The 22905-nt window shown below is 35.9% G+C and overlaps 1 protein-coding gene across 1 annotated transcript in view; it reads left to right on the forward strand.

Moving 5' to 3' along the window:
* Positions 1-22905, forward strand: part of LOC102219420 (long-chain-fatty-acid--CoA ligase 6-like) — a 38245-nt gene that overhangs the window by 1471 nt on the left and 13869 nt on the right. Inside the window, exons 2-9 of the mRNA XM_005808761.2 lie at positions 12995-13215; positions 14393-14507; positions 15709-15773; positions 17696-17797; positions 17889-17988; positions 19086-19264; positions 21253-21285; positions 21722-21773. Of these exons, the coding sequence (XP_005808818.1) occupies positions 12995-13215; positions 14393-14507; positions 15709-15773; positions 17696-17797; positions 17889-17988; positions 19086-19264; positions 21253-21285; positions 21722-21773 (867 nt within the window). The remainder of the gene's footprint in view (positions 1-12994; positions 13216-14392; positions 14508-15708; positions 15774-17695; positions 17798-17888; positions 17989-19085; positions 19265-21252; positions 21286-21721; positions 21774-22905) is intronic.

Genomic DNA, 22905 nt, shown 5'->3' on the forward strand with positions numbered 1-22905 from the left:
CTCTGATAACCCTGATGAGATTTGTTTTCTCCATCATTACACTTTAAGGTTGCTTTATGTCAGTGTAAAGAGTGGAAACAGAGGCTAGCTACTTTTAATGCTAATTCCTCCTAATCAGGAATGATTTTGGAGATTCTCCAATCAGGGAGGTCACCGGGGTTCAAAGGAGCATTATCCTCAAAGTCACATAATGCAGTGCACATAATGAGGAATATTGTATTTAATGTATTCCCAAACATGTTTTAGACATTTGTGCTCACCTGATTTAAATCATTAGCTCGTTTGCTGTAGTTAAACATTAAAGGAAGAACATTCAGTTTCCAGCTGAATGGAAACTTTATTCCTGTGGAATAAAGAGGACATGACCCAGATAGTTATAATAATTTTATACCATTTATTTAGATGAGCAGTCCTGCTTCTTCATCTAAACTGAAGGAAAAGATCTCCAGAATTCTTAGAATATGAATATTACTATAACTACATGTGGAGCTCAAATATTGTATTTTTAAGCTTTATGTTTAATGTAAATTGACTCAAATCATGATTTTTGGTATTTGATCTAACTGATATCTGTATTTAATTATTTGTCTGAAACAGAGCTCTACTACTTTAGTATCTAGTGCTTAGTTTGCCCAAACATTTGTCAAATTAATGGTGAATAATCCACATCCTTTCACTGCATTTATATTTGTAAGATTAGTAATTACACAGTAATTTTCTTGTTAGCTTTAGAGCAACAGAATCTGTTCCAGATCTGTGGATGTTTTGGTGCATGAAATTTTGGTAAAATGCTTCCTGCAAATGAGCTGGTAACAGTGAAATTTAACAAACTTTTCTACCTCTTGTGTTGTGGGAGAAAATCCTCCCAAAATAGCTAACTGAATTACAAGTGTATTATTTCACAGCAATTTTTTTATTAGCTGTTTTTAGTTGCCTTTTGTAAGTTATTATTGGTGGCACAATCCAGACTGTAAATATTTCTGCTTTGTGTCAAAGTCGTCCATGAAGCTGCCAACATTTTCAAACCTTACATGGCCGATAGATTTTAAAGGCTGCACTTGTTTCTCTTGCTGTTGAAGCTCCATGTTGTTCTTTGGTGAAACTCAAGAGTTTCTCTTTTGCTGTAACAGTTCAACAAAACTTCAGTTACTCTGAATGATAATACAAACCAGCCTACACCATTCATGCTGAACAGTCGCCCAATCAAAACAAACTTTCATTGCAGACTCCACTCATACATTTATTATTTTTAGCCCAAATTTTGATTTAAGTCTTTTTTTATTTTGTAGTGTTTTTGGATTAGAAGTAATATTATTTTGTAAGACATGCCTAGCATAAGTCCAGAAATGAGTCATATATAGAAACTGTGTGATTAGGGTGATGGCTTGGAGGCCTTCCAATGTCAAGGAATTGTGTCAGAGTGTGAGTGGAAACAGGCTAAAAGCTGGTCAGCAATAATTAAAAGGGTTGGATTGTTTTAATCACAATAAAAGTATTTCTACTGATTATTGTGATTGGTATAAATATATTTTGACATACCATTTTTAAAATATAAAATGTGATTTACAGTTTTGAACTGATTCCTTTCAGACTACCAAATTTAGAATGAGATGATTCCCTTTATGATTGCATTGGCTGGAGGCGTTCCTCAGGGAGAGGTTCTCATAGCATCTTTTACCTGCCTTCTCATCCAGACACCCTGCTGCTCCTCACTTTAAATAATTCAATGTAATCTTCATCCAGTGTAGCCCTGCGCAGCATGTAATCCAAGTCTTTTCCCTCCTCAATATTTCATTGAAGTAGTGAAGGTATCTTCACCACACCCATTAGACTGGAGGCAGCTAACACAACATCTTCTTGCTTTTAATTTGGCATCAGAAACTTTATGGCTCCTTTTGGGTGATTGCTTAAACAGCTTTCCTAGTGCAAAATATCTCGTTCGCTTCTGCAGTGGGTGAGAACTGCCAAGCAAATTTCTTTACATGTACATCTATAGAAAGGAATTGTAAAATCCCTTGTAATCAATCTTTTGCAATCAATCTTTTGCACCAGCTTAGTCAGGCAGGATGCTGGGATACGGCAGTGCTCCGTCTGAGAGCCTTACTGCTGTCTCAGCATTCAGGCTCGACTCTTTCCTGTGTGGGACGATGGGCACCAGCTCAGCCTAAAGTGTTAAAGCTGAAGACATAAAAATACTCGATTTAGATTTGATTGATTTATTTCTCGTAAAGTGGACAATGCATATTAATCAATATGAATATGTCATATAAAAATGGCAGGTTTAGCTAAAGAAGCTAATTTTCCACTAGCAAGTTGATGGAAGAGATTAAAAATAAAAACAAGTCACAAGCCTAAGAAAAAAATGTAAAAATTATTCATTTAAAAATTTATTTACCATTTAATATAACAAAACAAGTGTTTTGTTTCGCCACTGTGATTTAATTGTTCATCAGAACGACATAAAATTAGAGATACGTTCAGATTACATGGGAACTTTCAGATTTAAGATTTTAAAGATGTCGTTTGTTCTGATTTGGCAGTCAAATGAAAAAGAGAACCACCTCCCACTGATGTGAGTCTCTGCCCTTTGTTTGAATGTGCAGCTGTAGTTTGGACAGGAGGGTTTTATTTGCATGCTAGCTCTTTGTCACTATGTGCAACCTAGCATATGGCTGTGTATCATTTTCATGTAGTGAGGGAGAAGGTGAGCCTGTATTCAGTGTCAGAGATGGAGAGAGTGGTGAGAGGAGGGAGGCAGGAGGAGGGAGGGGTGTGGCAAGAGCATTCAGCGTCTGTCGAGCTCAGAGTGGTGTGATACGGAAGCCAGCGAGGGCCAAGCTGATCCGAAGCGCTCCTTCGCTGCCCTCTTGCTTGCCTCAGCTTAATCTAGCTGGTGCAGATTCGCAGGTAATCACCAGTCTGCAGAGCATGATGCGATGTCCGCCTGTTTCCCTTTGAGACATCACACACATTTATGCACTTACACACACACACACACACGCACCTACCAGGCACGCATTACACCTCAGTGGCTCCTGGACACTTCTGTAATTCCTGCTGCTTAGACCACAGCCTCTTTAAAACTTCTAGAAATCTTATTTCCTTGTCATCTTTTATACTTTCACTTGTTTTCCTTATTTAGAAATCCCTGCTGCTGCTTAATTTTCTGTTTGTTGTGTCATTGTTTTATTATTTCACTGCACATGGGATCATGGCAGTCACCAACTGTGTTGCATCGATGAAGCATGTGTGTGTGTGTGTGCGTGTGTGTGTGTGTGTATCTGGACGTTAGTGACTGACCTTCATAGAGATTGACAGGAACAAGTTGAGATCAGTATTACAGCAAAAGTAAATGGTGACAGAGCAGGCACTGAGTGTTAAAAAGGAAAAACACTGAGACAACACTACAGGTGAAGTAAAACCGTAAATCAAGGATGAATTGCATTTTAAAGGAGAAAGCTGAGACAGTTCTTTTAAGATGAATAATGTATAAATCGAGAACAGCAGTGAGGTTACTACTGGTCATCTGCCTTTGTGCTAATAGGCTGTAATCTCCCTACACTGGACTGTAATCATTGGTGATGGATCTCGGATGAGGCGATGGGGCGGGACTTAAGGACGAGAAGTCGACTTCCCTTCCCACTAAGCCTGATTCGCCGTAAGAAATGTGTCTGACCCTTTCACCAGCGCTGAACCATTGTGAAACTTCTGACATAGTTATGGTGCTAAAATTTTTTGCTAAGTCGAATCAACAAAAAGAGTGGATGTAAAAATAGCTGAACTTATTATTTTTAGCATCAGTTTCCGGTGCTCTAGCTTTAGACTGTGCTACAGCAACGCTTTATGTTATAAAAATGAGCAGCACAGCATGCGAGTCATTCTATGTGAAGATTTCTATCCTCTCTGAATGCAAACCCATTATATTCTACCATTTGTTTTATCCCAAATTAACGGTGGCTGAATTTGTTAATTTTTATAGTTTGATTCTGATTTTGGCAGCTGTATTTTCCATTGTTTAAATCCACTCCTGTATGTATGGAAAGGTCAAATATATATTTTTGTTTACTCAGCTGTTCATCCACAGCTTGTGTTCGAAACGTTTGTGCTTAAAGTCCACATCTGTTCGGTTTTTCAGCCAAACTTCCTCCTGACTGGAAATGTTGATGTCTACCTCCGGACATCTACTCAATATCAATCACAATTTATTAAATAAATCTGGCGTCTTGCTATATTGACAGTACATTTATCATTAAATTTTAAAGTTGGCCAACCACAACCATTTTCCACTCTTGTATTTCATTTAAATTGAACCCCATGTTTTTGCTAGCTGGCCGCATGTTTCAAGGACGTTTATGTCCTGATTCTGGTTTGTTTGGTGCTGAAGATGATAACTTCCTGAATCTATTTCTATATTAAACATTTGATATTGAGCAAGACAGAGTAATTCAAGAAGTTTCCTGTTACTTCACTTTGCTTACTTTTTCCCGATTTGAGAAATTTAAATCCCATCTGTAGCAAAAAGGTGTATTTCTCTGCTTATCTCCCCATTTGTCTATGCATCTGTGTGGGTGTAACATGTCCACACAACGTCTGAGTAGATGGGATGTAGAAGTTTGATTATGATGCAAAAATTGCATCATAAAAATTGCCTCATAAGCAAAGACATTATTCTTTGCAGTTCTGCTGCGTTTGCAGTCTAAGTTATTTCCGTCTTTCAGTCAACAATGACCAGCTTCCTCGTCTCTGTGGAAGAAACAAATTTACACAGCATGATACTGCCACCACCATTATTTTATAAGGAAGGTCTGTTCAGGGGGATGTGCAGTGTCTATTTCTGCCACATGAAGGCCAGAAACTTACATTGTGCTCCTTCCTACATCTTCCTCCTTATGTTTGCTGTGTGGAAAACTGCAGAATTTCTTTCTACTTCCTAATATTCTATAAAACCCAGATTTATGGGGAGTAAAGTTAATCATCTCAAAAGCCTGAGCGTAAGTTTGTTGCATCTCCTCTTGATTTTTTTTTAAAAACTGCAAACCATATACTAAATTTTTCATCTTCTTAATTTTTTGTGTCTTTTTAGAAGCAGAATATTTATTTTGACAAGCTTGCTAAATAGGTGTTCATAAGCCTGCATTTTAATTAAAGCCTCTGAATGTTTTGGTCCCTATTACTAATAAATGAAATTAAAAGTAAACTGGATGAATACTTTGTGTTGCACCTTATATTTTCCATTTTAAGTAAAACATCACCCCATCATCCATTTTAAATCTGCATCAACTGCATGAACTGTGATCAATGGCCGACCAGAATCATTCAGAGGGCCGTAAATGGCCCCTGGACCTCACTTTGGACACCCATCTGCATGTCCATCTGCATTAGAACAGGTGAACATACTTGCCCTCCTGTTAAATGTGATTGCGCACAACTTCTGTCAAACTTCTCTGTTTGCATATTTTCTTAAAGTCCTATTTTAATAAAAGCGTTGCTGTTATATTATATGAAGGATATTCCACCAGTTTTCAATTTTCTCAGGTTAATTTAACGTCAGTGTTTGTAAAGAGTGTGTACATTTGTTCTAAGCTAATTTCCGGTGAACAGCAGTGACAGCTTGTCAAGGCATGTCTCACTGACTCTCAATAGCCAAAGTCAACGGAAAAAGCAGCTTTTCAGCCACACAAGAATATGAGTGCAGGAAGAGAAGGGGCTATAAATAAATGGCACTATTCAGGTTATAGTTTGCTTAATTTATGAGTGGAGCGCCTCGCCACAGTTCCAGAGATGCAATGGCTCTCAGCAAACTTATGGTTTTTCATATGGGGTCACAATGAAAGCAAAGCCAGGTCTTAGGAATATAGTATTTAACTTTTTTTTTTTTTTTAAAGCAAGGTCTTAAAGTTCTCCTCCTTATGGAGGTCATTGATGTCAATGATGGGGATTCTGCAGGCCTGCTGTTACTTTGTCCCTCCAGCTGAAGCAACAGTCCTTGCAGAGGGCAGCAGGGACAGGTTTCAAACCCTGCGTGTGGATGTATTTATTTGGATGCGTGTGTGTCACTGGGGTGCCTTATTGAGGTTACTGCAGGACAAAAATGGCTTTCCGGTGTTTGAAGAAACTATTTTGTTTACTCAAATTAATTACATCTCCTGATTAAAGGCATTCTGTACATTTGCATGGTACATCAGTTTTATCTTGTCTCTTCATGTTTTTCTGTTTCAGAGATTGAGATGTTATAATTGTTTCCTTTTATGATTTGTATCTCTGCTGTAACTTCTGGTGGGTTTTAGCCTCTGATCCTTGCAGGATTCAGTTTCCTCATGAGATCTTCAGTTGTCCTTGGTCATTTCTGAGTCCTAGCTTCTTCCTGATCTGCGCTGAATGTGTTTAATTGTATTCCCTAAATTCCTGCATTTGTTGTATCATCACTTTGTTTATAGTCAAAGTTTTTTTTTTTTTTTTGTTCCTTCATCTGAGTTCTTTTTGAGTTTATGTTACCTGGATGTGGGTCGTCATTTCATTCAACACGTATGAATTATTATAAGAGACTTTGGCAAGCATTTTGGTTGTATCATAATAGATATAGTCTCAACCAATTAGCTATCATAGCGCCGCAGAAGCGACGTTTAATGTCTTCGGGGCGCCATCTCTATGGCAGATGTCGTAAAGCACTGGGTTGCTATGGTGATACAGTAATTCTATGGCGTCGACGGAAATGGAGGGACCGTTTAGACCGTGAATCCACAATGCAGAGGATTTTAAAGATATTCGGTAAGCTTCTGTTCCTCGGCGTGTTTTATTAATTTTCGTTTCCATATTTTTCTGTTCTTTTTTTATTGTTTTTCTGTTCAGCAGCTGCTATGATTTATTCTTTGCTGATAATTAGTCAAGAACGTCGCTCTGGTTAGCATAATGCTAATGCTACCCTTGGTAAATGTTAATATTTACTTTTTAAATTGTTTATTAATGAGTTTCTGCTGCTGTTAGGTTGATATCATAATGATTGCTGTGTCAGATGGCCATGTAGTGTTGGACAAGGAGGGACTGTAGTCCTGTTTGGTGACTCAGATCTACGAACATTTATATCTGGAAAATTTGTCATCAGTTTGTCAGATAAATCCAGGGATTATGCTTGTTGTAGTTTCAGTAGAAGCTGGAATATTTGGGGGTTAATGGATTGTAGTTGTGATTATTTCATTCGTGTGTTTTAGGTGTATCTTCAAAAGTTGTTATCGTTAGGCTGTGCAACACAGATTCTGCATCTTAGGAGACCAGAAACATTTTTGAAACCGGATCCAGAATGGATGATTCTCAGAATATCTATTCCACATGGCTTTACAAGCCGCACCTTTATTTTATTTTATTTTATTTTATTATTATTATTTTTTTAACGTTGATGTAAGCTCCATCTTTCTATCCACATTCTCCTAATGAGAACAAACATGGCGCCATTCTTAAATTTAAGAATGATTTAAATATTATTTTCTTCTTGCTTCAGTGCAGTTTGCATGTATGTCCAGTCAACAGTGGAGTTTATAAAAGAATGGAGGAAAGTAGAAATAATGAGGGCCAGTTAGAGGTCTGCATCGGCTGTGTCTCCTGCTGTTGTCAGGCTAATTCCAGGTAGGAATATGCGGAGCATTGGCATGTCTGTTGTGGATTATTTGTAGATTTATGTCCACACTGTGGGCTCTACATCAGATTTTGTGACTTGTTTAGACAGGTAAAATTTTTGGGTGTCCAAAAAATGATCAGCAGAGATTGGTGCCAATCAGTCAGATTTCCCATTTTAAAAAGTGGATGTCTGATGTCATGTGGATAAGTCCTCTTCACTGTGTCCAGTTTGAGATGAAGTATTTGTAAGCGTCTGTATTTGTGTGCAAGGATGCTTTTGTAACCAACCGCACTCTATTTTTTTCCGGCTATCTGCACAGTGGTGTCAGTGGGTTATAGAGTCTGTCTATATTTAGAGCAGGTCCATTTCTCTTCATCAGCTTCTCTCTTCAGCCACGCCACGCCACTCCACTGTCCAATCCTCGTTTAACTCAAATAAATAATCTGCATCTTGCAAGTTGCAAAATCAGCTAAATGCTGATTTAGCCAAGTTGTTTATTTGGTAAGGTAAGCTAAAACATTTTCACTCTCAAATTTAGGTGTTTGCCAATTAGGATGACTATTCTCATTAAAAAATGAAGAAATTAATAAATAATAAGGATGGGGAAAAAATAGGAAAAAAATGAAAATGTGATCGTAAATAAGAAAACACATTAATTAGAAACAAAAAATAATGTAATAAATAGGAAACTAAATAATGGTGCTGTTGAGGGATATTAATTTATTTTCCACTGGACAATTAAATAAGTTGGGAACATTCTTATTCATTTTTTATACACAATATTTGGCACATTACTTTATCAAGCCATTTATTTATATATTTGTTGTCAATTTTGACAAGATCTATCCTCAATATTGATTCTTCATTTTTCTGTGCTAATCCCGGTTAATTCTGAGAGTGCAGAAATGAATTTTCCAATAAATATAACTAAAATAACAATCAAACTAAAATAACAATAAAACAATAAATACGTACTTAAGAATGGAATAAGAGTTATTCCATTCGTTTTATTGTTATTTTAGAAGTATTCTGTTGATAAAGTGTATTTAGCTACATCTTTAAAAAAATTACATTTATCACCTAAAACTATAACTTTATAAATTTATTTGACTTTATAGTACATGATAATTAGTTTCAGAAGGGTATAAAAACAACATTTTAAAGGACTAACTCATGTTTTTTATGCATATTTTCACACTTTGTAGCTAACTTACTGGACTCAAGCTACTGGCTCAATTTTGGTTTGTAGCATAGTTGATATTTTATTCAAGGGATTGAACTTTAAACAATGTTTAGACATTTTAGATCTTCAGACTGCAATACAATGTACTCATCTCAAATGTTTTACTTCACTCAGTATTCCAAACTCTTGAAACTGTGCCAGTTTTTGGCTTCTTGTGATATTTCGTGGAACACACTCCAGCTGTAAACACCGGGACTCTTTGTATATTCATCAGAACAGTACATTATTTAACCAGAATAAACTCTGGCACATAGCTTTGTCTCTATCCTTACACATGTCAGCAAACTTTGTGAAGTTTACGTACTTCAGAAGGGAAAAGAAGTTGATAAAAAAAACATTCCTGCCTCTTAAGGAGCTCTTAATCCCTATTACTTTTACATTAATACATAGAAAAATTAACGACAAATATAGAAGGGATTTCTGCCCAGCTGTGCCGTTATGGTAAACATGCGTCTGGTGTTTATGGATCTGTTATCAGACATATTAGAGGGTTGTTGTGGTTTTCCAGGCACTTGTGTTTTCTGTCACAACACAGACTCAACTGAATTAAATGGACACATGCCATGTGTGTGTTAGGTCAATTAAATTTGAAGAATCTACAGCTGAACACTTGAAGGGAAAACATGATGAGTTATTGCTACAACATACAACATAATGTTAGTCCGGTAGCACGTTCTGTGTATTTGGTAACATAGAAGAAAGCTCGCTCTTTTCTTGTTTAAAAAATACGTTTTTCTCTGATTATCACTGGCATTTCTGTAAAAAAGAAATTTCAGATGGTGATAAATCATAGAAGTGATGTTTCTAAATATGTATAAGGAACATCATGCAATAGTCTGCAGAATTTTGTACAAATTTAACAAGCTATCAAAATATGTATTTAGGCTTTGCAGCTGTTTGGTTAAAAGGATCTCAAACTTTTAAAATGCCATCAAAATTATTATTAGGTGTGTTGCAATAAATCAATTAATTGCATGATAAATTAAAAGGTGCTCAGCAATTTCCATTTGCATGAGTTGTTTTTTTCTTTTCTCTCTTTCTACCAAAAACTGGATAAAAAAGTCTTCAGTCTGATGAGTGAAGACTTTGGTCTCAACTAAACTTTTTTTAAAGGATAATTTTGTTTACAGAGACATCATAATTAATTTTATTTGTTGTTTCTGTTGTTTTGTCTGTTTATTTGGATATTTAAAATGTCTTCCAATTCCAGTGTTAAATGTTCATTAGAATTTAAACTTATTGATATTTGATCATAATCATATTACCATTGTAATGCTTGAAAATGTTCTCAAACAACAATATTATCGTTTATCACAATAACCTTTTGGACTATTTATCATCCAGCAAAATGTGTTATGATTCAGCTTCCCTTATATGTAGTAGGTGTAAAAAATAAAAGTAACCTTTTGCCAAATATGTGACAGATTAAGCCAGCCAGCGCTTGCATAGCTTTGGATATTTTTATGTTATCTATCTGTAAAGTTTGAAAATAAGTGATTCTGTGTGGCTTTCTGTGTGTTGGAGTGAAAGAGGAAGTGACTCTGATTGCCTGTACTATTTCCTCAGCAATGCATGAGTGATCAGGTGATATTATCTCTGACTCATTTCAAGGGGATGGAAGGAAACCGTTTAGTCATTGTTGGAAACTGACTCCCCCTTGGCTAAATTATGCATGTTGCAGTGTGTGTGTTTCTCTGTACACGTGTATGTGGCAGAAACTGAACAATAAGAATGGTAGCTGTAGATATTACTGTAGTACTCTTGAGTTGTTTTATACAGTCAAAATAAAAATCTGTGGGAAGACCCCTTATTTGCTACCATTAGCTGTTGGCACAAAAGTCTGATTTTAGTGAATCAATTTAACACAATGTCTGAAAATGTGTTTGAAACCGTGTGTATGTACGGAATAAGGTTGGGTGATTGGACGAATTTATTGACCATCAGTCAATAGGCTGAGGACTTCACTGATTGTTTTTTAAAAACATTTTTTTATTTAAAAAAAAAAGGCTTTTTTACAAATACACATCTTACACAAATGACTTTTAGAAGTTGCTCACCTATCGTACTTCCTGTCTGAGTCGAAACGCTTTTATTTTGAAGGGATATTTTCCTGTTCAAATGTTAGTACAAACGCAGCTTAACGAAAAGATGTAACGTAGCTTATAAAATTAATTTTATTAGCCGCCTTGATAGAGGCACAAGTTATGTTTCTGATGTACTGATGTAATAAGTACACGTTTTAAACATTGTGCGACTTAAACTGTGCTTTTTATTATTAGTTATTTTAAGTTGCAAACACATTTTTAAGATAATTTTAAGTTGAGGATTTATTGTCATTAAACCTAAAAATTCCTCAGTAAATTGCCATCTTTCATTGAATAATACAATACATTCAATACAATAAGGCTTAAAACAACAGTAGTATTCAGAAACACAGTCAAGTAAGGCCTACATAGATGATTACGAAATTGATAATAGGCTACCATCGTAACGTTAAAATAATAATAAAACTGAAATGCCGAAATAATCTGCGGTTTGTTAATGCAGGCTGGTTCAAAAAGACCAAAAGAGAGATAAGAAAACGGAATGATTGGTAAAACAGGACTAGCTTAGCCTGGCTGTTAGCCTGCTCTGGAACAGGCTAGCTGTGCAGAATAAATCGCCATGGCAACTGCTTTTGTGAAATCGAGTCGATGCTTAATTCATCCAGAATATCTGAAAAATCCCTTCTTAATTCCGTTTTCTGGAGTTGGGTGAATAATTTTACCAGGCGGCTCCAAAAATGAGCTCCGAAGGTGTGCTTATGGCCGGTAGGTATATTTTTCTGTCATTTGTGACGTGAGTGGGAAACGGTTTCCCTGTATTTTTCTTCGAGTTTTATTTACGACCAACGTGCGCTGTCGCCATCTGGGTCTGTCCTTTTCGTGACCGTATTTCTGCTTGTGAAGAGCTTTGTCGGAGCTTGTTGGTGGAGTTACGTCTGGTGATTGGGTAGCGTAATCAACCAGAAGGTGAACATTTAAGTTTGTCATGATTGTCGTTTGCTGAAAATCAGTTGGGAGAAAGTTAAAAATCACCCAAACAGTAAGGAACTACCACTTCCTGGTCAATATTAAGTTTCAGTGCTTTCAAATTGATTTTTTTGTGTGTGCTTTTAATTATTATATATATATATATATACAAATAAGGAAGGTGAAGTGGGGGGGAAATTAGTACTTAATTGATTTGAGTTTTTGAAAAATAGCTGCAGCCGAAATTATATCTAGGTTTTTATTCATAGTAATGTTTTGTTTTTATTATTATTTTCTGCCAATTTTATAATTGATTTTATTTATTTATTTTTTATTAAATTTCTTTTTATTTTTAATTATGTTTGATCATCTACCCGTGATGTTTTGGTTGTTGTAAACATGCAATACAAATAAACCTGGACTTTCACTTAACTTGATTATAACTTATAAAATGACTTGTAATTTAACGTATTTATAAGATCTGAAGTAAAATATTGGTTATGAAGGAATTTCTTAAAGTTATGAGAATAACAAATTCTTATTTTGATTAGTACTGACAGCTCAAAACATCAGACTCAGTCAAAATTTATTGAACACTTTATTTTTTCTACTGTTGCCACATTTCTGTATATAAATTAGATTTTATGTGAAGTGCCTTAAGATGACATTTCCTGTCAATTGATGCAACATAACAAACTGTATTAATTTGAAAATTATTTTTAAACTTTTAGATTTGAAGCTAACATTAAAAAAAATTTAATTCTACAGATAGTTAAACAGAATCAACTTCTGCATATTTTTTGTAGTCTTTATGTCAAGATGGACATTGAAAGAAACATGTATTTGGCAAACAGGAGTAGGAACAATTTGTCACTTTTTTACATGATTTATTTTGTGCTTATGCCAGCTGCCCACTGTCAGTGTCAGTGGTTTTGTGTTTTAATCCCTTGTCTACTTCTACTTCTTCTTTTTCCATGGCTGCAAAGAAATAAACATTCATGTGTTGGAGCCTCATGTTTGGTTTTCCTGCTGCACAAGCAAGAAATTATCAAAATGATGCAATCTAAGCTCCAAAACCAGTTCAGTTTGTATTACAAACAATGTTTAAAATCTCTGATTCCTCTGCAGAGTTGAGTTCCACCCTAATGGAGAAGATGCAGGTCCAGGACATGATGAGTGGCCTGAGGATACCAGAGATGGACGAGCTGGGCCAGTTCTTTCGCTCCCTGCCGACCTCCACCTTGGTGGGCATTGGCGCCCTGACAGCTGTGTTGGCGTACTGGTTTGCCACCAGACCTCGACCCATCAAACCTCCCTGTAGTCTCCTTCACCAGTCCGAGGAAGTGCCGGTGAGAGATCCCACAAATGTGGAATATAAATTAAACAGATACAAGAGGTCCAGAACATTATTAAAGAAATGGGTTTGGAATGAAACATATAAGTAATTTTTAAACTAGAGGTGAACTCGTTAATGAATGAGATTAATCAGAAATTTTGAGGGCGTTAATATTACATAACACAGAGGGTTAGCTAGGTCACAGCAGCTCATTATGGACGACAAACAAAGTTTTATATCAGTTGCTTGTCTGGATAAGGACAAGCAACTGTTGCCTCATCGCACAAATTCCCTAAGAAATCAATGGAGAGAAACATTTTTAAATTAACATATAAAACAAAATGGCTTCCTTTAAAACTTCCTGGATATAAAAACCCATAATTTCTGGTATTTTAATTGTTTGAAGTGCTACAAAAGGCTAGCATAGAGAATCATTCCTGCAAGAACCAAAACTGCGTGCACATTTATATTTCAAGCTTACAAAGTTAGGCTTAGTGATTAATCTTAGCGCCAGAATGTGTTTAATATGATTCATATTTTTAATCGATTAATATCTCCTAGTTTTTCTACTCCTGCCTTTTATCACAAAAATGTTTCACTGTTATCACGTTGTAAACTAGTAGTGCTATTACCTTTCTCTGTAAAGCCACATACCTGGGCTGACTTGTTTTATGTCGATTGAAATAATTCCACCCACTCTTGGTTCACCAAGACCAACACCTCCACCCAACATCTGTTCTTACACCGACACACCACAGACCTCTCACTGGCTGAATTTCACCCTGATGGCAAAAACTGTCAACCTCACCTGTGGCTTCGAAGTGTTTTTCTAGTTCCTTTTGTTAAGGTGTTTGAAGCAGCAACACGGCACAGACTAGCAGGCCGACATGGGGCGGGGCAAAGCTACGTTTCAGATGTTGAGTTTAAGGGTGGTTGGAAGTTTCAGAACCTCCCATCCTCTGCAGTCTTATCAATCTGAATGAGTCATTTAAACATAAGATTTTTTTTCTATTTGTTCCTCATGAGAATGAAGTCTGAAAACGAATAAAGATGTGTCAGCAGTATGACTCTGGGTGTCACACACATCTCTGATAATATCAGGGACTTTTTAAAGATGAAGACATCAATAAACTTAAAGAGGATCTAAGTTTATTTTTATGTTTTTCTGCTTCTCCCTCTCTTTCTGTCAGCATGAAGATGGAGGTCGAAGATCCATGATGGGCGACCCGACCAGGTTGCTAACTCATTACCATGACGACGCCAGGACCATGTATGAGGTCTTTCAGAGAGGCCTGCATATATCCGGTGGGTGTTATGTAACTCAAAGGGTACAGAAAGCTGAAGTCTGGGTATTCTTCTTATCCACATGGAGACCCTTCATATTATTCAATGATGTAAACAGCAGAGCATTTATGTTTCTGCCTTTTTTAATGCCATAAAGTGAATTAAGCTGATGTCGTTTGGTGAAGGTCGAGGGAAAATAAAACAGATTAGCCATTAAACAAGTGATTTTTATCATTAATTTCCAATGTCACCAGATCATGGGAAGTGTGAGTCAGAAATTTTAATGGTGAAAATCAACTTTACCTCTCTGCAGGCGCAAAAAGAAAACACTAATTCACCAAAAATAGTGTTTTATCTTCTGAAAGAGATAGCTAAGATTTGATGGGGATGTTTTCTTTCTGGCCTACATAAAAATTACAAAAACAGGCAATGCAAAGAAAATCAAAATATTCGTTTGCTACATTTTATTTATTTACATTATTTATATATAGCTCAGCAATTCCAGCACCTGCAAATGTGCAGTTTGAACATCTAAAAGTGGATGTCAGGGACTGCACATACAAATTTAAAAAACATTTTAATTTATTTACAAAATGTTTAAATAATAAGTTGGTCCCAAAACAGAAGTGAACACAACAAACTTTAACTCATGTTATAACACAAGAAACTCAAGCACAAGCTGACCTGGCAAACAAGACATGAGGAAAACTTATGTCTGGTCAGGTTGATACAAACGGATTAATACCAACTAACAAAAACTTAACTGACAAACAAATACTGGTCAGAATTGTGGTAATAGTAAACTTATAAAAAACAGGTCAGAGCCATCTGCCTAAAGTAGAAATAAAACTAAACAATAATAAAAGGCAAATTCCCAATCAGAGTGGTATGAGCCAGGTGTGTGGTTATACTGTTTAAAGAGAACTGCTGCAGCTGAGACACATTAATCTATAGATTTTTATCAAATTTCAAAGTATAGCAGATTGATAAATAAAGTTAGCTAAATATGTGCACTCCAAATAGGCAACTAAAGAGTCAGGCTAATAAATAATGATAAAGGTTATGGTGAAAATGCAAACCTAAAATTTCCCGTGATCAGCTATCTGTTAAGGAATTAAAAATAAACAGTAAATAAAAACTAATAATTACTGTTCGGCCACTTGGCTGCTGTCATAGTGGAATTAAAAAATATTTAATTTTAATATTTGTGTTTATTCCTCAGGCGATGGACCCTGCCTGGGCTCTCGACTCCCAAACCAGCCCTACAAATGGATGTCCTACAAAGAGGTGAACAATTCTACAACTGCCTTCAGTAGATCATTTTTATTTACGGTATTAAATGATTTAAAATATGTTCAGACTGTCTGATGGGCTATAAACTGGGCTATCAAGTAGTTGTGAAAGTCATTTGTAGCTTAATCAGGGGGAATTACCTGGTGTGCCAGTCAGGATTCTTAAATTGAGGCCAAACATGTTTCAGGTGTGACTAAGCCAAGTCAGTTACTAATGACTTAGTAACCAGATTAGTACCTGGTTTTACTGATTTCACTCTGAATGTTGCTGCAAAGCCTCAGTGATGCTAGCGGTGAGAGGAGAGTTCAGTTCTTGGCTTTGGTTCAGCTGCTGCAGACTTCACCTACATAAAATATTTTAGTTCTGTTAAAAATATATATTACGTCTGCAGCCGCCTGGCTCCAGTCTGAGGAAGCAGAACCTGCCAACACTCATTTTTTCTTCCATTTTTGTGTTTAAATATGCAAAACAAAAGGTTTGAAAAGGTGCCACGAAGTTTCCTCCACATTTATTGACAACCCAATAAATTAGACGTTTAAAAGCCTTAAAATAGTCTCTGCATTTATTGTAGTAGCAGAAACTTTTTCACTTTGCTCCATTGGGTTTTCTTGTTGCCATTTTATGTCCAGATTAACACACATGTAGCTTACCTGACTGGGATGTTGTTCCTTCTTCCCGATTTTGAAGATTTGTGAAGAACAATGGGTCTCAATGTGGACCGTATTATTATTTCTACTTCAGTGTAAATCATATTTTATAGAAATTGTTAAACATGCTTCAAATACTGCAATTTGTTCTTCTTGAGACGGGACATTTTCTCAAATTAAAGGATAGAAGTTTATATATGTGTGTGTGTGTATGTGAAACTATTTTACTGAAATAAAACTAATTTATTTTAAAATCAGTTTCTGCACAAATATTGAGGTGCTATTTCTCATTTTATACGGATGTTTTGAGACAAAAAATCAAATCTAACTGCATAAAAGAAAATGAAGATATCTTTTGAATAACACCGAATAAAGAAAATTTTATTTCTATCTAGTTTGTTTGTGAGCTTACAGCTACTATTAAGCAGGATATTTGTCTGTTTTAAAGAAGGACTTTTTGTCTTTCTTTTTAACCAGAGTTTTATTTGAGTCAATCACTGCAGCTGGAAAAATGGAAAAGAAATATGATTTTTTTTATTCCCTATTTATTTGAAAGATTTAAATAGTCTGTAGATTCTTTTTCTTTTTTTATCAGCTGTTGATTTTTCCTGTATTGCCTTTGTGAAGTAAAGGACACATATTGCAGGGAATTTCACATGTGATCGCTAAACTTTCCTCAATTTCAAAAGTTGAAAATTGGTCTGGTTTTCATATTTTTCTATGACTGCTGTAAGTATCCCACATGATTTGTGTTTAGGTCATAGTACAGCTGAAAACTTTCAGCATCCTGTTAAATACCCTCAGGAGATTATCTCATGTTTTTTGAAAGTGGACATGATGATGACTTGAGGAAAATTTGATTTGGAGAAAGTAAGTAGAAATCTACAGTGAACATAAGAATTACGCCACCCCAACATTCATCTGTGACATCATGTTTCACAGGAGTATCGTGGGTGGAAATATATTTTCTTTCCCAGAAATTCCCAGAGCAGCAAAACAAATCCAGACTTGCCTGCGCACACATTTAGGAAGAAGCCACTCTGTAATGGAATCATTAAGTAATTAATTCAAGATGGAAAATAGCTTGTGGGGTTATGTCGAACAGTGATACGTCTGTTCTAATTTTGTAAGCCTTTCCCCCGCCCCCGAGTTTCAAAGTCATGGTTACTTTAGGACAGTCTATGTTTTTTACATAACAGACTAAATCTTGCTGAGTAGCACCATATTAAATAGCAGTTAATAAAGACGATATAATCCGTCACTTTTCAGGTTTCTGCCCGGGCCGAGCATCTGGGCTCAGGCCTTCTGCACCAGGGCTGCCAACCCAACCCCGACCAGTTCATTGGGGTGTTTGCACAGAACAGACCCGAGGTGAATACTCCTCTATATTTTTATTTTTTATATTTTCTGTGAAGAATCTCCTTTGGTTTGTTTGAGTTTAACTCTAAATGTTTGCTTTCAGTGGATCATCTCAGAGCTGGCTTGTTACACCTACTCCATGGTGGTGGTTCCCCTGTACGACACGCTTGGTGCAGACGCTATACGGTTCATCATTAACACTGGTAACAACACACACCTTTCAGTCATGGAAACACACTAGCATTGGTGCTGAACCTTCTGAGCTTTTAGTTATCAAATTCTGCTATTTCCCCATCAGATGGTGAATGAAATAACGTAATGGGAATCTCACAGATACAATATAGGTTCAGATTTTGAGACACCAACTGAAACCAAAGCAGGATTTACACTGAAGAGACATTTACACGCCATTGCAGCCGTTACACATAAAACATACAGGCGATAAGCTTCAAATCACAAAAGACTGAATAACTTGTTCATTTGATAAGATAAAATCTGATATGATCAAAGCATGTAGAAAAAAATCCCATATTTTTCCAACACAGAATTAACTTATGACTCTTGTAATATTTATTATAAGCCAGATTTAAATCAGTTTGGAAGCTGATAAAGATTTTTACTGTTAAAGTCATGCAACTTAAATCCGCTGATTTTCCTTTACACTCACTACATGCTCAATGAAAACAAACCACAACATGAACACAGTTACCACCACATTCCTGTCACTTTTTTCTGTTAAACAGTATCCTCACAACCCAGAGTTTTTACAACAACGTTGCTATAGATATATATCAGGTGAAGCCGTAATCTGCTGAAATATATTATTATTGACATTTGAAATATAATATCCTGCCAAATATTGTGTACAAGCAGTACTTTTCAATTTAGATACTGTACATACTGATATTGGAATGATTGCAATTTGATATATTATGCAACTCTATTCTAACAGATTAACAATGCAGAAGAAAAAAAACATAAATTTACTAGTGACTTCTAAGTTTATGTCCATTTAAGTCCATTGTTGTCTTGACTGGGACGCCACAACTGAAAGATTATCATAAACTGTAAACAAAGACGGAAGCAGTGAGATTGATGATTCATACTTTTAAAAAAAAGTTTTGTAGTGTCCCTCAAATTTAAAAGCATAAGCATTGAGCTCCTATGCTAAAACTTTCTAGCAACACACTTCTGATCAATTACCAACCAATTCTGCATGTATTTCTTGACCTTTTTTGTTTCTCATTTGGTTAAATTCACACAAGCCTTTGTTTGTACTTGTGTGCTTGTTTCGTTGTAGCTGACATCTCCACGGTAATCTGCGATAAAGTCAAAAAAGCTCAGGTTCTGTTGGCCAACGTGGAGCGAAAGGCAACACCAAAGCTGCAAAGAATCATTCTGATGGACGCCTTTGACTCTGAGCTCGAGACCCGTGGCAAAGCCTGTGGTGTCCATGTGCAGGGCCTGCAGGAAGTCGAGGTATGACAAACAGGAAGTAGCTCTAAACTGAGGCTCTGCAATGATAATTAGAGGCCTAGAACATTTTAGGTTCTTACAGGGAAATTCAACCAAGATAGAAAATTATCAGTGTTTGATTTACCCCTCTTCTAAAAACAGAAATCCTCTGGTGGCTTAGTGATACTTGATGTTTATCTATTTATCAACTTTAGTGAATATTTCACTGATTTGCCAAAAAGAAATCTATCCTCCAACAGCAGCTGATCCAGGAAGCTGCTGCTGGCGTTCTCACTGAAACCAGGAAGATAGAGCACATCACCCAGTTCTACAGTCCTTCCACTGAGAGAACAGACTTTAAACTACTGCTGGTAGTTTATAAATCACTGAATTAAAGACTCAGTTGTATCAACCTTCCAGACATCCCAGGTCTCATGGTTTAAGTCTACTTTGAATCCATCCCCAGTCAGAATCAAACACATTAGGAGGATTCAGGTTTTATGGTCCACTAATCTGGAACAAAGTTCCAGAAAATTGCGAAAATGCCGAAACCCTGAATTACGTCAACTTGAGGCTAAAAAACATTTCCTTAAAGTTGCTTTTGATTAATAACTGGAACATAGAATCAGTTTTAGTATTTATTACAGTGTTTCATGGTGATAAATGTTGATGGTGACATTTGAGAAAATGTAATATTTGTTTCTTGTTTGCTGGTTTATATTTTCATGTAAAGCACTTTGAATTCTCTGGTACTGAAATGTGCCTTGATTTACTGTACTACAGGTAATATATTAACTCTTCATAATGTCTCAGTACAAAGGTGAAAACATTTTTCTTTTTTTTTGACAAAGATCAAAACTCAGAAGCTCACGTTTTTTATGGCCAGACGCCTTAACCTTATTTACTTTTTACGCGTTTCATCTTGGCAAAAATAGCTGGTTTTCTTAAGTTTTTAATCACTCTTTTCAGAGAATGTCAGAATATTCTCTTGTTTATGTTCTGAATTGAAACGTCTCATTTAAATCTAAGTCACTTATTCAGTTGTTTCACATCACTGAGTCTGGTCTAATGTAGATGTGATGCTCTGGTGAGATAATGAGTTGTTCTTCCTGTTGAAAGAGTGCAGCTTTTTAAGGTCACAAAAAAACTTAAACTGCTAAATTTAACAGGGATAATGTTTGTAATCAGCTAAATTAACAGCAAAGTGTCTGAGCATATGTAGTTTTAAGAAGCCCTGATGTTTTCGGTCTGTCATTTAACATCGTGGGCCGAGTAAACATTTGGATGCCTTCCCACAATAATGCCTGCAGCTACAGTAGATCATACCTTTTATAGTCAAGTTACAGTCAAAAGTCTTTAGAAAACACAGAGACAAAGATACATGCCAAGAGAGGCAGACAAAACAATCAGATGTTAAGATTTTCTGCTGTTGGACATGAAAAAACAGGATAAGCTTCTGCTTTGAGGGGTTTATCAGCACCATTCCTTGCGCTACAGAATCTTATGAATGCAGGGCTCTTTCAGCACCGACCGAGTCAACAAATGCGTTGCCATGGTTGCTTGTTTATGGGACTTTGTCAGCTCTGTTCATTCCTAAGAGCTAAAACGATCCATTGGTTCAGATATAGCTGACTGGTCGGACTGGATGGAGTCAGAACATTTACATGTTTGACTCACATCGCATTCTCATGTTTTTGTAAGGAAAACCCTAGAAAACCAAATGTTCAGGTAACAATCAGCCTTCAACTTCATAAAAAATGCTTAGACAAAGGAGGCCTGCATGTTTGCTGACAATTTACCCACAAATGTTTGGCTCATACTTAGTAACAGAAGATAATAAAGTATATCCAAGTTATAGAATATTTTCTCTCACTTATAAAACTGATGTGTAGCCATCAGAGGAAACTACTCCAAAGCAATGTTTTTTTTTGTTTTGTTAGATAAATTTATGTTACTTTTTGCATTTTTTTTGTTTTGTGTAACTGTTTTTATTTATTTATTGTTTCCGACAGGCTCTGGGCAGGGAGTACTACAGAACACCTATAGTAAGTACAAATTGAAAGAGCTGCTAAACCCAACCCATCTTATCGGGGTTTGTATACATGTTGGCTTTCTTTTAGGTGAAGAAAAAAGAAAAATCTAACTTTGAGCGAGTTGTATAATATTTTATTTTACATTGTCCTGTATGATCTCCTTTAGGTAGTACTGATAGAAAGTTGTTGTACGTGTCTGTTTTGACAGCTGTTACACCTGCACAGGCAGGCTGTGTTGACAAGCGAACAATGAGCGGTTGGTACCGGCTGTGCCTCTACAGTTTTTGCTGCTGTTTTAAAATGAGACAAAAGAAAAAGCAATACATCCTGTATGTTCTTTCATAAATTTTTAACAATCTTGAACATGTAGCCTGAATGCTCTACTAACAGTATAATTTACAAAAAATGGAAAATAGACAACGTTTTATTGTTTTTTTTATCTCAACAGCCTCCGGCCCCTGATGATCTGTCCATTGTGTGTTTCACCAGTGGAACAACAGGTAATATTTGGTGCAGCATATGTTGTATGCCTTTTCTTTGCTATCCCAGGAGTATTTTTCTGTATATAATTGTTGCTATTTTAAAGTAACAGGTTAATTAGCAAAATAAGTAAGTACGTACAGCGCCACCAAATTGTCACCCCTACTGACTACATATAAAAATTTGTGTAAAATTCAACTTTTAGTCAAGTTTATCTATTCAGTAGGGGAGACAGAAAAGTCATATTTAATTTCATTTTATTAAAAGGTTTAAAAATCTACAGCGTTTTATTGCACTAAACCTCAAAAACCTTTTAAACTACTAGATATTCTATATTTGTGCTTCTGCATGTTGTAAAGTGTTCTGCCTCTGAACTTGTCTTGACAAACCAACAAGCTGTAAGATAAAACAAGCTGTAGAAACATGGAAGTGTCCAAAAAGTGTCTGCACATTTTTGTTCTTAAATAATTAGATTGGCTTATTGGCTCCAGTCGATTCCTGATCACTTATGTTTCTTTCTTCTGGGTGCCTTTGTGTTTATTTGCAATTTTTTGAAAAGTTTAACTAAGTAAACTATTTTGTTTTTCTTTTCACAAAACAGCTAAAGCTCAGAATAGAAAATGTCTCTGAAAATGAATTAGTTTGATTTAGATCTGGACTTTGACTGGGCCATTCTAGAATTAGATCTAATGAATTACAACTTTTAATTTTCCTTTGGGATCAATGAAGTATTTTTAAATTTTGAATTGAATTTGAACAATATATTTTGATGTAAGCATTTACCTTCTGCTTCACAATTTGACATACTGTGTGTGAGTGTATCATCTAAAATCCAAATAAAATACACAAAACCATTGTATTTTCTTGAATCAGAACAGAAATATTAAAGTTTGTAATAAAAAGTCCAGATAATATGTTAGTAAGCTTATGACTGGTGGTGCATGGGACAGAGAGGAGGAAGATGAACCAGCTGCCCTTTGTTTTCTATTTGTTGATCCTTTACTGAAAAGCGCATGTCCCCAGCCCTGCTGAACAACAGGCTGTGTGCATGAATAAATGACAGAAGAGAAAAGCGCTTATTTGCGTGATCACATGCAGTTTATGAAACATTTATGGTGCGTCTGTTAAATTAAGTTTTCATTGTTCATATCT

The sequence above is a fragment of the Xiphophorus maculatus genome, chromosome 11 (assembly GCF_002775205.1).
Source record: "Xiphophorus maculatus strain JP 163 A chromosome 11, X_maculatus-5.0-male, whole genome shotgun sequence".
Classification (NCBI taxonomy): Eukaryota; Metazoa; Chordata; class Actinopteri; order Cyprinodontiformes; family Poeciliidae; genus Xiphophorus; species Xiphophorus maculatus.